The following is a 13825-nucleotide window of genomic DNA, read 5'->3' as shown; positions in this document are numbered from 1 at the left end:
TTTTTGGGTGGTACACTTAACAAACCTCAAAACCTAGATATAGACCAGAGTCCATGAGATGGGGCATAAGTATATATATCCAGAAGTTGGGGGGGGAAACATACACCTTAAAGCAAAAGTGCACAATAGTTTGCAGTAAGTAAATGTAACAAGCAAGCAGAAAGACCTAAAAAGACACCATAGAATACCTAATCAAATAGTTTCTACTTAGACCTAGACACCCTCCTCACCTACCTTCAATCACTCCCAAGCTATCTTTATCAAAGCAAGGACTACAAAAGCTGAATAAGGCAAGAGACCGGCACACTTTAATGATGACTCTTTAGTCACTATCAGGCCGCCTTATCACCTGGGGCCCTGGTCAGACAGTCCTGGGATTCCCACACAGATATGATGGGCCTAGACCTCTAACAGATCCCTCTCACCACTGTCACTGGTCATCTCCATCAGGAACAACATAATGGAGCTCTCTGTGGGCCCCTATTGGACCTGGTTCTCAATGTGAATCAACAATGGTAGGTAATGTTCCATTCTCCGAAGGGAGGTTAGACTCTGCCTATCACCCAAGGAGGATGGGTCCTGAAATTGGTGCAGCCTGGAATGTTCCTAGCCGTGACCAGATCCCTGCCCACTAGAAAAGAAAGAGAGAGACAGGCAGGGAGTATGGATTGACCTGTCAACGCCCATGTTCAGCAGGGAAGCAACAGAAGCCCCATAGTGATCCTGGGTCCATGCTCCCAGAGGGTTAAAGAATTGAAAGCTATCAGGGGCGGGAATGGGATATGGAGTTCCAGTGGCAGGAACTGTGTGGAATTGTACCCCTCTTATCCTATAGTCTTTTCAGTGTTTCCATTTTATAAATAAAAACTTAAAAAAAAAAATTCTATGTCACCAGTACTGTTAATCTAGTAAATTAATCATTATCCTTGATTAATAATAATATTTAATAAAATAACTATTATTATTAAATTAGAATTGATTAGTCACTAAGAAAGAAATACAATTTGTCATTTTAGTAATAACAATATAATATCTGTTATACCTTAGTCTGTTCCATTTGCTCTTTGGCCTTTGACCTTGTAATCCGTACAGAAGATTGAAAATCCTTAAAATAATAATAATAAAAGAGTTTTAAAAAGTGAACTGGTAAATATTAACTTCCATATCTCATTATAAAACCAATTTCCTAATTTAGAGTTAAGTTTTAGCCTATAACTTATCATCATAAAGGTACATTTTTAACCCCCCCCTTTTTTGTAACTACGTCCCTACTAGAGTGATTCCACTTAATCCAAAAGCTTAAATGCTCACTCATACTTTCAACATATCTGAAATGCACACTTCAGTATGAATCTCCATCTTGATTTAAAAAATTTTTATCCCTAACTGCTTACTGTCAACATTGCAGTTTGTTGTTTTTTCTTTTCTTCTTTTTTTTAAGTATTTTATTTTTGAGAGAGATGCAGAGAAAGTCACAGAGAGAAACACCAGAGCACTATTCAGCTCTGGCTTATGGTGGTACAGGGGATTGAACCTGGACTTCAGAGTCTCAGGCATGAGAGTCTCTTTGCATAACCATTATGCTATCTACCCCCACCCTGCAGTTTGTTTTTTCTACTGCTTTATGGGAAAGGCAGTTGTTACACAGTCTTTTTAATAAAAATTGTTATTAACATGTACCTACTGAAAACCTTTTCTTATGATCTAGAAGTTTCAAATGGCAACTCAAACTAGTATCAGATTTATATTATCTTTCATTCTTCAATTTCCTTCACCTCTCAACATCTACTTAATCAACAGCCCTGTCAAATTTATCACTTAAAATGCCTTATGGGGAGTTGGGCAGTAGCTCAGCGGGTTAAGCACAGGTGGCACAAAGCGCAAGGACCTGCATAAGGATCCTGGTTCGAGCCCCTGGCTCCCCACAGGGGAGCCTGCAGGGGAGTCCCTTCACAAGTGGTAAAGCAGGTCTGCAGGTGCCTATCTTTCTCTCCCCGTCTTCCCCTCCTTTCTCCATTTCTCTCTGTCCTATCCAACAACAGCGACATCAATAACCACAACAATGTTAGACAAGAGCAACAAAAGGAAAAATAAATATTTAAAAAATAATAATAATAACTACAACATAAAACAAGGGCAGCAAAAGGGAATAAATATTTTTTAAAATGCCTTATGAACTGGGGAGATAGCATAATAATTAAGCAAAAAGACTTTCATGCCTGAAGTTCCAAGCCCCCGGTTCAATCCCCAGTACCACCATAAGCCAGAGCTTAACAGTACTCTGGTCAGTCTCTTTCTCCCTGTATCTCTCTGTCATTAAAATAAAATAAATGACATATAAAAATGATTTCTAAAAAAAATCTTACGTTTATTTCTTCCTTTTAAACTCACTGCCCCAGTTCACTTAGCCTGTCTCACTTATTTTATCATGATGGTCTTAAAACTGCTCTTCCATGGTCCAGGAGGTGGCGCAATGGATAAAGCATTGGCTTCTCAACCATGATGAGTTCGATCCCCAGCAGTACATGTACCAGAGTGATGTCTGGTTTATTCTCTCCTCCTATCCTTCTCATGAATAAAATCAAATCTTAACAAAACAAAAAAAGTCTTTAAAAAAACTGCTCTTCCTTTTATAAATGCTTCCCGTTTCAGACTACAATCTTTAAAACCCAGTAATCTTCCTATTAATTGATACAGATGCAACCTCAATTCTAGGTCTCCCCTAGCTCTCCATAGTCTACAGAACAACTGCCAAATCCTTTGAATAGCATCCACTGTTCAGCCTAGCTCTACTCACTTAGCTAATTTTATTCTATTTCAACTATAGCTCAGGGAAAAACCTGATTATTACCTGAGCTAATAGTATGCCTATTTTCAATTCCCAACAACTATCAAGAGTTAAGTCAATAAAGGAACTAAGAGAAAACTGCTAGTCATTTAATCTCTTAAAGAAAATTCCATTTAGAAGGAACTGGTCTTCTTTATTAAGTTAGGGTACCAAATTTACCTTTTTTGAATCAGTTTTCATAGTCTTCTGGTTTGAGCAAAGAAAATGAGGCTTATCAGGTCTATAAAGACCTGTTTTAAATATTCCTTGTTTAGTTTTCTCTCTCTGTTCTTTCAGTTTTCGAAGTTGCTTTTCTTCTTTGTATTTTTGAAGCATGTGTTTCCGTTGCTCACCTAAAACAGTGACCCAAAGCAGGAGAGGGGAGTACATTAGAATTTCAGGTAAATGATGCCAACCTGAGTTTCCTGGCAAATGACCTCACCAATGTGTCCTGGAATCTCACCTCTCCAGACCCCTGCCCCAATTGGGAAAGAGAGAGACAGGCTGGAAGTATGGATCGGCTTGCCAATGCCCATGTTCAGTGGAGAAGCAATTACTGAAGCCAGACCTCCCATCTTCTGTACCCCATATAATGATACTGAGTCCATACTCCCAGAGTGATAAAGAATAGGAAAGCTTTTAGGGGGGAGGCTCTGGTAGTGGGAACTGTGTGGAATTGTACCCCTCTTATCCTATGGTCTTGTCAATATTTCCATTTTATAAATAAATTTAAAAAAATTAAAATAGGTAGTCAAAAATTTTTTTTTAAAAAGTGGATAAAAGGGGGCCAGGTGGTGGTGCACCTGGTTAAGCACAAACATTACAGTGCATAGGACCTAGGTTCGAGCCCCTGGTCCCCACCTGCAGGAGGAAAGCCTCAGTGGTGAAGCAGGGCTGCAGGTATCTCTGTCTCTCTCCCTCTCTATCTCCCCTCCCCTCTCAATTTCTCTGTCTCTACCCAATAAATAAATAAATAAATATTTTTTTTTAAAGAGTGAAAAAAAGAATTTCAGGTAAAATGCAAATATATAAAAATCATTTTGTCTAACTTCAATCACTGCTAAGAAATGTTTTCAGTGTTTAGCATTTAGTATTCAGCAAGCTATTCCCATGTATTGCCACCTCTATTCTTTTAAAAATTTCTACTTCAGTATGCACCTATGGAACATAAACACGTTTTCTTATATAACTACAGCAGCAGCATCACACACTTAACAAGATTAACAGTGAATCTATACTATATGTACAAAGATCAAATTTAAACTTTCCAGCTTCAAAGAGGTTGCTTTTTATTTACTTATTTATTTAACCATTGTTTTGTTTAAATCAGAAACCAAAACTGTCTATACATTCTATCTGGATGTCTTTTAAGTCTCCTCATCTAAAAGAGGTCATCATTCCCAATCTCCTTTTCATATCCTCTTGTTAACAAGAGTTAATCAAGGGACTGGGGAGATAGCATAATGGTGATGCAAAAGACTTTCATGCCTGAAATTAAAAGTTAAACAGTTAACCAACAGAATACTCTTCATATATATATATATATATATATATATATATATATATATATATATATGACTGACTTATCACGGTTTTTACTTCCTCTTCTAGCCCTGCTTTCCATACCTGGAAATTATCTAAAGATTTGATCAGACTCAAATCTAATTTATAGGGCAGCAGTGTCCTAGGTGATGCTGTCATTCAAACTCTCAAATCTATTCTAATTGACTTTGACTCCCTGAACACCAGTCCATCAAACTAGCACAATTACAAAATCAAGAATATCAGTGCAACCTGGGAGGTGGCAGAATGTCTATAGTGTGTGTGTGTGTGTGTGTGGGGGGGGAGACAGCATAATGGTTATGCAAACAGATTCTCCATGCCTGAGGCTCCTAAATTCCACGTTCAGTCCCCCACACCACCATAAGCAAGAGCTGAGCAGTGCTCTGGTGTTTGTGTCTCTCTCTCTCTGCATCTCTCTCAAAAATAAAATAAATAAATTTTTAAAAAAGAATGTCTATGGTACTGAGGTCACATGGTCAATCACCAGCATCATACATACCAGAGTAATGTTCTGGTTCTCTCTATACTCACATTAATAAAGAAAATCAGGGAGAAAGGAAGAAGGGGAGGGAAGGAAAGGGAAATGAGAACATCAATGACCCCTTCAGTGAGCCTGGGCTTGAACTCAGGACCTTGTGCTTAATAACATATGCACTTAGTGGGTCTACCACCACTCAGCCCCCAACATCTTTATAAAGATGGCCTTCAGTGCACTACTGAAACCCTACTAACACCTTAGTTCTTTCCTCTTTAGTTATGCTTATCTGCTTGGTGAAGTAATGGACGTTTTGAGAAGAGTAGAGGCAAGGAGCAAACAGAAAATGTCTAGTTTTTCTTCTATGGTCTTCATTCCTTCCCAACTTTGTTTTTTCTTTTTCTTCTCTTTTTTTTTTTACTATTTACTTCTTTTATTCATTTCTCTTTTGTTAATTTTTTTCTTATTGGGGGTGCTAATGGATTACAGTATGGTTGTTAACAGATGGGAATGTCATTATCCCATGACCCTTTTTACTCCCTTCCAACCCCTTCCTCTCCATAATCCTTTGCTTTGGTTCAGCTGGTCCCTTCATTCTTTTATTTTTTTGAATTTTTTTAAAATACCTTTATTTATTTGATAAAGTCAGCCAGAAATCTAGAGGAAGGGGGAAAATGGAGAGGGAGAGCGAGCTGCAGCCCTGCTTTACCACTTGTGAAGCTTTTCCCCTGTACGTGGGGACTGAGGACTTGAACATGGGTCCTTGCACACTGTAACATGCGGTCAGCTAGGTTTGTCACTACCTGTCCCCTGTTCCAATTCTCAATCAGTTATTCTTTATTCTACTCCCTGCCCCTCTCACTCCAGCCCATTTTGTTAGACTTTTAAAAAAAGCACTGATCACTTCAACCCTAAAATAAGGAAAATACCCTATAACACCTTTAGCCAATGATTTTCTTTTGCTTTTCATCATAGTCACAAAACTGATACATTTATTGATAAATACTTTTGTTTAACCCCTATTATGGAAGCAATTAAGCTTGAATAAGTAGAGTATTATTTGTACATGCTATGTTACACTGGTCCTGGAAAATGACAAAATGGAAGCTGTAGAGTTTAAACATCTAGAAAACTTCTAAGAAAGCTTTCTCTTTATGCTATTTATTCTTGGTTTAATTTTATTGCAATCTAGCTCCAAATGTGTAGTAGGACAAAAGTCATTTTTCATTTTCTTCCTCTTTCCATGTAACAGCTCTTGCCTTTTAAGACACACTTTATCATTTTTATCTTTTCCCAAGATCATTCCTTCCTTCTTCAGTTGGTTCTTTTCTAGTGATCCCAAGCCCTTAATTCCAAAACTCCATTCTTCTGGTCAGGTTTGTTTGTTTGTTTTTGTTTTTTAATAAACCTCAAGTATTAAAACGACTTTTAATGCATTCTCTCAAGCACTTAAAATTAAATAGATCCTTACTTACATTGCGTCTCCTTAGTATTTTTTAGAACAAGTTCTTGAGTTGTCTTACTTAATTCAAGATTTCTATCTTGCAAAATTGGAATGTTGACATCTTTCAAACCGAAGTGTCTATTTTGTTCATACTTTTTATGTCTGTTTTCTTTCTGAGACAGAGACTTCCTATGAGCAATTTTAGTTCTAATCATTTCAGTACTTAAATCCTTTCTATGTCGGCCAGCAAACTGTAATGAAGACATTCTGTAATGGGAAAGAAAAAAGAAAAAAAAAACACCATAAATTTTCATTTTGTTATTTTAAAAACTAAGACTTCAGCTCACCTCCTGTGCCATCCTATGGACTTATGAAATAAAAATATTCAAATACAAAATGAAATAAATGCCTAATAGTAGGAAATTGGTTATCAAAAAAAAAAAAGAGAGAGACACTACAAACTATGTGGTTTTCTTTAAATTCCCATTTTATCTTTATTCATGAGAGAAGGGGGGAAAAAGAAGAAGACCACCACCCTAGCACATGCAATGCCAGGAATCAAACTAGGTACCTCATACTTGAGAGTCCAACATTTTATCTACTGCACCACCATCCGAACAGCAATGGGGAGTTTAAAATGGAAACTACTGGACAGATATAGTCCGGTAAATTACACTCCAAAATAAGTCCTAGTGTTGGTGAGGAGGTAGGAGAAAGGAACACTTCCACACTGCTGGCGGGAATGGAATTTGGTCAACCCCTGTGGCATACATACATCTGGGGTTTCCTCAGAACATAAGAAATGGACCTACTCTAGCATGGTGATGGATGGAAACTAGACCCTTAGTGGCGATCACAAAGTAGCATATACTGATGTCAAACTAAAAAGCTGTACACCTGAAACTTATGCGATGCCATAAAATGTTACTTCAACCATAATAATAGTAGTAATATTAAAGTTATGTACTAGCCATTTGAAAATACAGAATAACGTTCAAGTGTCCAGAGCGGTGAAGCAGTGGCTAGTGCACTGGATTTAGAAGCAGAATAACACTATTCACAGGAGACAGAGAATTAAGACGAAGGGTTTATTTAATCATAACATATTAGGCCTTGTGTCAAGGTCCTGCTTATACCGATGAAGTAAATCAACTAACTAGCTGCCCACATTCGCTCAGCCCGCGGTGCACTAGAAAGTGGGACTTTTCACTCACCTAAACTGTCTCGAGAGCTGACTAGACCTTGACCTGGACGGTGTAGAGACTCCCTGCCTTAGCCCCGCCTGCAAAGCGGTTCTGAGCACAGGTGCGTTTAGCTTAAGAGCTTCTAGGAAGAGCTGGATCTCATGTGCGGCAGAGGATGCTAAACAATCCCCAGCTGAAGCACTGTGTCCTCCCAAAGGCCAATTATTCCAGGTGGAGAAACGCCAACCACTACGTGGACCGCGGCCACACTCACTCCCTCCTCAGGAGCGCAGGGGACTCGTCCCGGGAGCCAGGAGTCGGTCCCGCAGGCGCGGGCCCCAGGACCCATCCAACCCCGCCCAGCCCAACAACAAAAAAGCCGCCCTGCGCCCTCCCTTCGGCTCTCCCACACCCACTGACCTGAAACCTAGCGTGGAAACTCAGCAGAAAGAGAAAGAAAACAATTCTGCGGGTCTGGGAGACCACGGCTGTCCCGAAACAGAGAAGCCTACAGCCCCGAACCTCCGTAAAATTCAAACCTCCCGCGTCGAGCCTCTGATTGGAGGGGCTTTAACCCGTACTTCCAGTACTAGCTCCCGCCTCTTCCCTTCGAGGAGGCTTACGATTGGTTTGCTCTTTGCGACATTTGAATTGATTGAAAGGTAAATGGACGGTTCAGAGGATGGGAATTAGCGGACTCTCTGGGCGCGTCTGAGAGCAGAGTGGGGGAGGCAGAGCGGTGGGAGCTGGGAGATTGGGGTGGGCGGACACCTGCCCTGCTCTTGCTGTTGTTATAAAAATAAAAATGTAGGTCCGCTTTCCTTTTTGGCTTTTCTCTCCACCTAATGTTTTTGAAATTCACCTTTAAGCTGGGAGAAGCTGCAATAAGTTTTTTTTTTCCTTAACTTTGTTTTGTGTTTTCTGCTGAAAACTAGTACACTAAACACCTCTGTCTCTTGGTGGACTTTGGGACTGTGCCAGTTTCTACTTGTTGTGAATGAAATTATCACAAGCATTCTTGTGCAAGGGCATTGTTTTGAGGAGGCATAATTTATTTCACTTGGGGGAAAACAATTGTGTGGAATTTCTGGGTCATTCTGACTGCTTAAGTAATTGCCAGTTATGCAAAAGCATCTGCACTGTTTTACACTCCTGTTAGCCCTTTGTTAGAGCTCTGCATTGGGCCCGCAAAATAACTTATTTAGTGCATCACTTGGCTATGGGTGTGACCCAGGTTGGAACCGAGTTCCCACCACATTGAAGGACATCTTGCTGTGATCTCTTTAACATTCTCTACCTCTCTTCTGTCTTTAAAAAAAGGGCGGGGGGGAGGGGGGGTCGGGTGGTGGCGCAGTGGGTTAAGCAAAGCGCAAGGACCAGCGTAAGGTTCGAGCCCCCGGCTCCCCACCTGCAGGGGAGTCGCTTCACAGGTGGTGAAGCAGGTCTGCAGGTGTCTTTCTCTCCCCCTCCCTGTCTTCCCCTCCTCTCTCCATTTCTCTCTGTCCTATCCAACAACGAACAACATCAACAATGGTGATAATAATAGCCACAACGAGGCTACAACAACAAGGGCAACAAAAGGGGGAAAAAATGGCCTCCAGGAGCGGTGGGTTCATGGTGCAGGCACCGAGTCCAGCAATAACCCTGGAGGAAAAAAAAAAGGAACATTGGGGTGGTGACACACCCGGTTGAGCACACAAGTTACAATGTGCAAGGACCCAGGTTCAAGCCCTCGGGGGGCCCTTGCAGGAGGTTATGCTTAAGAGCTGTGAAGCAGTGCTACAGGTTCCTGCCCTGTCCCTCTCAATTTCTCTGTCTCTTTCCAATAAATAATATATATATATATATATATATATATATATATATATATATGAGATCTGTTTTCCCACATGCTTATATACTTGGTAACATTTTGTGTTATGGCTCTCATTTTAACTCCCTAGTGAATATAAAATGGTTTCTCATTTTAATTTTGCCATTTCCCCATGACTTCTAGCGTTTGCCCATGACTAATGATGATGAGCATTTTTTCATGTGTTCGTTGGCTATTTTTATCTCTTGCTTGTTAAGTGTTCAAGTCTTTTGCTGTAATCAGGAGTTACCTTCTTCAAATTCATTATCTTTTTAGTATTTATTTGTAAGTGTTCTGTCTATACTGATTACAAGTCCTTTGTCAGATGTGTGTATTTTGAGTGAATTATCCTAGTATGTGTATTGCCCTTTTATAGTAAACTTTTAATTTTACAATCAATTGAGATTCATTGGGTTGTCAAGTTAGTGAGGAGAAAGAATTCTTGTATACCCCTGACCCTTTCACCCTTACTACATTACTAAGGTACTGTTGTTATAAGTAACAAAATTATACAGGCTTATTGTTAACAAAAGTTCATGCTTGATTCAGATTTCCTCAGTTTTCACCCACAGATATTTTCTGTTTCAACATACCACATTAGGACTGGGTAGATACACAGCAGTAACACACCAGATGTGGGGGGGGGAGAGAGACAGGGGGAGAAAGAGAGAGAGACAGAGAGAGAGAAACCCTGAAGTTCAACCCACAGGTAGTAGTAACCTGTTGGAGCTGAGCAGTGCTCTGCTCTCTCTTTCACAAACATGAAAATAAAAACAAAAAAATAAAATAAAGTTTTCTGTTCTTTCTTTCTTTCTTTCTTTCTACCATAGCACTGCTCATCTGTGGTTTATGGTGGTGCTGGTGATTGAACTTGGAAGCTTAGTGCCTCAGGCTTGAAAGTTGTTTACATAAACATTATGCTGTTTCCCCAGCCCAAAAATACTTTTTAAAAGATAGCACATTTCATTTAGTTATACTGTTGTCTGATGTTCCATAAACTGTGACCATTTCTCAGACTTGACTTGTTTTTGATCACCTTGACAGTTTTGAGAACACTGTTCAATTACTTTGTAGAGTATCTTTCAATTAAAATGTCTTACTTTTCTGATAATTGAACTGAGGTTATAAGTTTTGGCCAGGAAAATCATAAAAGTGTGTAGAAAAGAAGAGGCTTATTGGCTTGAAAAACAACTCAAGTTGGAAAGTCTGCTTCAAAGAAATTGTCACTGTACAGGTTATATACAATACAGTTAGGGTGCTGTCATGATCTCTATGTATTGACTTTTCCAGGAAAAATCATGCCTAGTCATGAAGGTGGAGGGACTGGTATGCTCAGTAAAGGAGCATAACAAAGATCATATCATACAGTGCATGTACAGAAAATGACAGAAAATGAACATTAGGGTTTCTGTAATATGTTTAAGAGGACTATGTCCTGCAGCTTCCACTGACCAGCCCAGCCTGGTCTAGGGGCCTTATAAGTAAGGTTCTACTTTAGTTTAGTCGAAGCCAGAAGAATGGTTACCTCCAGGGAGGTTATTATTCTGTTTGTTCCTGATGCCTCTAGAATAGTATGGTCACTTCCAGGGAGGGACTGTCACATGCTCCAAACCATAAATCTCAGGCCAGTTTTTACTTTTTTTAACCTTTGAGAGTGCATCTCCATTTTACTCAGGAAACAAAGTATGTAGAGTTGCAAACAGCTTTGACAAATGGCTATTCTCATCACATCATACCAACCTATCAACATGATTTATCGATGTTAATGTTAACCATCAACACTTGGTTGAGGTAGTATCAATCAGTTTTTTTTCACTATAAAATTGTTAAATGATTATCATAATATTGATCTTAAGAAAGATCACAATGATTAACGTTTAGACATGTTCAATGGCTGGAAACTTGGAGATTATCCAATGTGCTTACACAGTGTTTTAGATAAGGCTATTCTGATTGTTATATAGCCACTTTTTAATACTTTAAAAGGGTAATAGACTAGGGGGTTGGGCAGTAGCACAGCAGGTTAAGCACACATGGTGCAAAGCATAAGGACTGGCGTAAGGATCCCAGTTCGAGCCCCCGGCTCCCTACCTGCAGGAGGTCCCTTCACAAGTGGTGAAGCAAGTCTGCAGGTGTCTCTTTTTCTCTTCCTCTCTCTGTCTTTCCCTCCTCTCTCCATTCCTCTCTGTCCTTTCCAACAATGACATCAATAACAACAACAACAACAATAATAATAATAATAATAAACACAACAACGATAAAACAAGTAGGGCAACAAAAGGGGAAGAAAATACCTCCTTCTTTTCCAGCCATGACATCATCTCCCCAGACAATAACTTGGATCCACCTGCATATCAGATTTCAGGCTCAGGGGAAAAAAAAAAACCCTAGTATAGCCACAGGCCCTTTGGAATATAACTAAAATATGCCTACTAGCTATCTACAAAATGGAGGACCCCCCCCCCCAACTCTTCATCTGCACTATTTCAGCCTTTAGGTCCATGACTGTTCAACAATTTGTTTGGCTTTATGTTAACTCTCTTTTCAGCCACCAGGTTCTGGATGCTAGCAGGATGCCAATCAGACTTCCCTGGACAGATGGCCCCACCAATGTGTCCTGGAGCTCAGCTTCCCCAAGAACCCCACCCTACTAGGGAAAGAGAGAGGCAGCCTGGAAGTATGGATCAACCAGTCAACACCCATGTTCATTGGGGAAGCAATTACAGAAGCCAGACCTTCCACCTTCTGCATCCCACAATGACTTTGGGTCCATACTCCCAGAGGGTTAAAGAATAGGAAAGCTATCGGGAGTGGATGGGATACGGAGATCTGGTGGTGGCAATTGTGTAGAGTTGTACCACTCTTATCCTATGGTTTTGTCAATGTTTCCTTTTTATAAATAAAAAAAGAAAAGAAAATAGTCTCCAGGAGCAGTGGATTCATAGTGTAGACAACGAGCCCCAGCAATAACCCTGAAGGCTAAAAAAAGAAAGGAAAAAGGGTACTAGAATGTAAAAGATGAAGAAGATCCCAGTAACTCACAGATAACTAAGTTGTAACTTTAATTTGCATTTATTCATTTATGCACACAATGGTAACACACTATCCAAGTGAGCTACCTCACAGCCCTGTCTTAATCATCTTTATCAAACAGTGACTGCATATGAGAGTGCACATTTGTCCACCTTCCACATACTCTGTCTTGGGCCAGCAAAATAGCTCGCTTGGATAGTATGCTGCTTAGCCATGTTTGTGACCTAGCTTCAGCCTCAGCCTCCACCACACTGAAGAAAACTTCAATGTTGTGGTCTCTTTGACTCTCTCACTTTTTCAAAATAAATGAACTATTGGAGGCCAGGTAGTGGTGCATCTGGTTGAGCTCACACATTACCATGCACAAGGACCCAGGTGCAACCTCCTGATCCCACCTGCAAGGGGGAAGCTTCATAAATGGTGAAGTAGTGCTCAGTGCTGCAGACGTGTCTCTCTCCCTCCCTCTGTGTCTCCCCTCCTCTCTCAGTTTCTCTCTGTCCTATCAAAAAAAAAAATTAAAAGAAAATGAGCTATTTTTCTAGTCCTCAGTGCCATTTGTTGAAGACTTCCTCTATCTTATGGTCTAGGCTCCTTTGTCATAAATTAACTATCTAAAAAAATTAATAAATAACTATCTGAAATGTTTCTTTTTAATGTAACTATTAGAAAAAATGTGTTCATGCACCATATTTCTACTGGATGTCATATTGCTATCATAGTTGATAGGAAACTGTTGTTTGAAATATCAGTAAGAAGAGAACATCACACTCCCACTTGAATGATCTGAGCCTTGTGGGTTACTTTGACACAGGCAAGCAGCCTCAATTTCCAACCTAGAGCTTCAGATGAGAGCTTTTTAAATTGCAGTTTCCAAGGAGATGCGTAATCAGACTGGACTATTCCTAATGAACCTTACAAAATAGATGCTTCTCAAGGGAGGAGACCAAGGTCAAGAAAACTGTTTCTCTTCAGGTGACACAGCCTCTCTCCTTTAGAGTGATTACTCCCTTCATATATATATATATATATATTTTTTTTTTTTCTAAACCACCAGTTCTGCTTGTTCTTGTTGCCTTCAGAACAAAAATCACCACAGCATTGGTGGTATAGTGGTGAGCACAGTTGCCAGCTGCCTTCCAGAACAAAAATTACAGAGAAACCTCAATTGTTAAATCACCAGAGCTAAGACAAATTTCTTCTTGTGCCTCCTCAGAATCATTCAGCACAACCCAAATTCTGAGGTAAACCCCACCCCAGCACACGCACACAATGTCTTTAGTGCCCAGACACTTGTAGTCCCCAAAAGAGGTCTGATGTTCTCCCTTGCAATACAAAGTAATTGCACAAAACTTAACTATAAGAGTGTTCCTGGAGACCTTCATCTGATGGATTTTCTCTGTAGGCATTTTGAAATTGGGTTGGCAAAAAGGAGCAAAAATAAAATCAT

General features: G+C 39.9%; 1 protein-coding gene across 4 annotated transcripts in view; it reads right to left on the bottom strand.

The window, feature by feature from the left end:
• The window catches only part of DLGAP5 (DLG associated protein 5), a 59002-nt gene extending 50940 nt beyond the window's left edge, over positions 1-8062 (bottom strand). For all 4 annotated transcript variants that reach the window (XR_009545330.1, XR_009545331.1, XM_060174938.1 and 1 more), the window contains exons 1-4: positions 7914-8062; positions 6341-6576; positions 3008-3180; positions 1043-1105 (exon numbers count right to left, since the gene is read on the bottom strand). Coding sequence is in view for 2 of the 4 variants with exons in the window: in XM_060174938.1 (XP_060030921.1) it covers positions 1043-1105; positions 3008-3180; positions 6341-6575 (471 nt within the window). In the remaining 2 variants the exon portion in view is untranslated. The remainder of the gene's footprint in view (positions 1-1042; positions 1106-3007; positions 3181-6340; positions 6577-7913) is intronic.
• Between the last annotated feature and the right edge of the window lie 5763 nt (positions 8063-13825).

The sequence above is a fragment of the Erinaceus europaeus genome, chromosome 16 (genome assembly GCF_950295315.1).
Source record: "Erinaceus europaeus chromosome 16, mEriEur2.1, whole genome shotgun sequence".
NCBI lineage: Eukaryota > Metazoa > Chordata > Mammalia > Eulipotyphla > Erinaceidae > Erinaceus > Erinaceus europaeus.
Note: the sequence above shows the minus strand (reverse complement) of the source record. Positions and strands in the feature narration are given on the sequence as shown.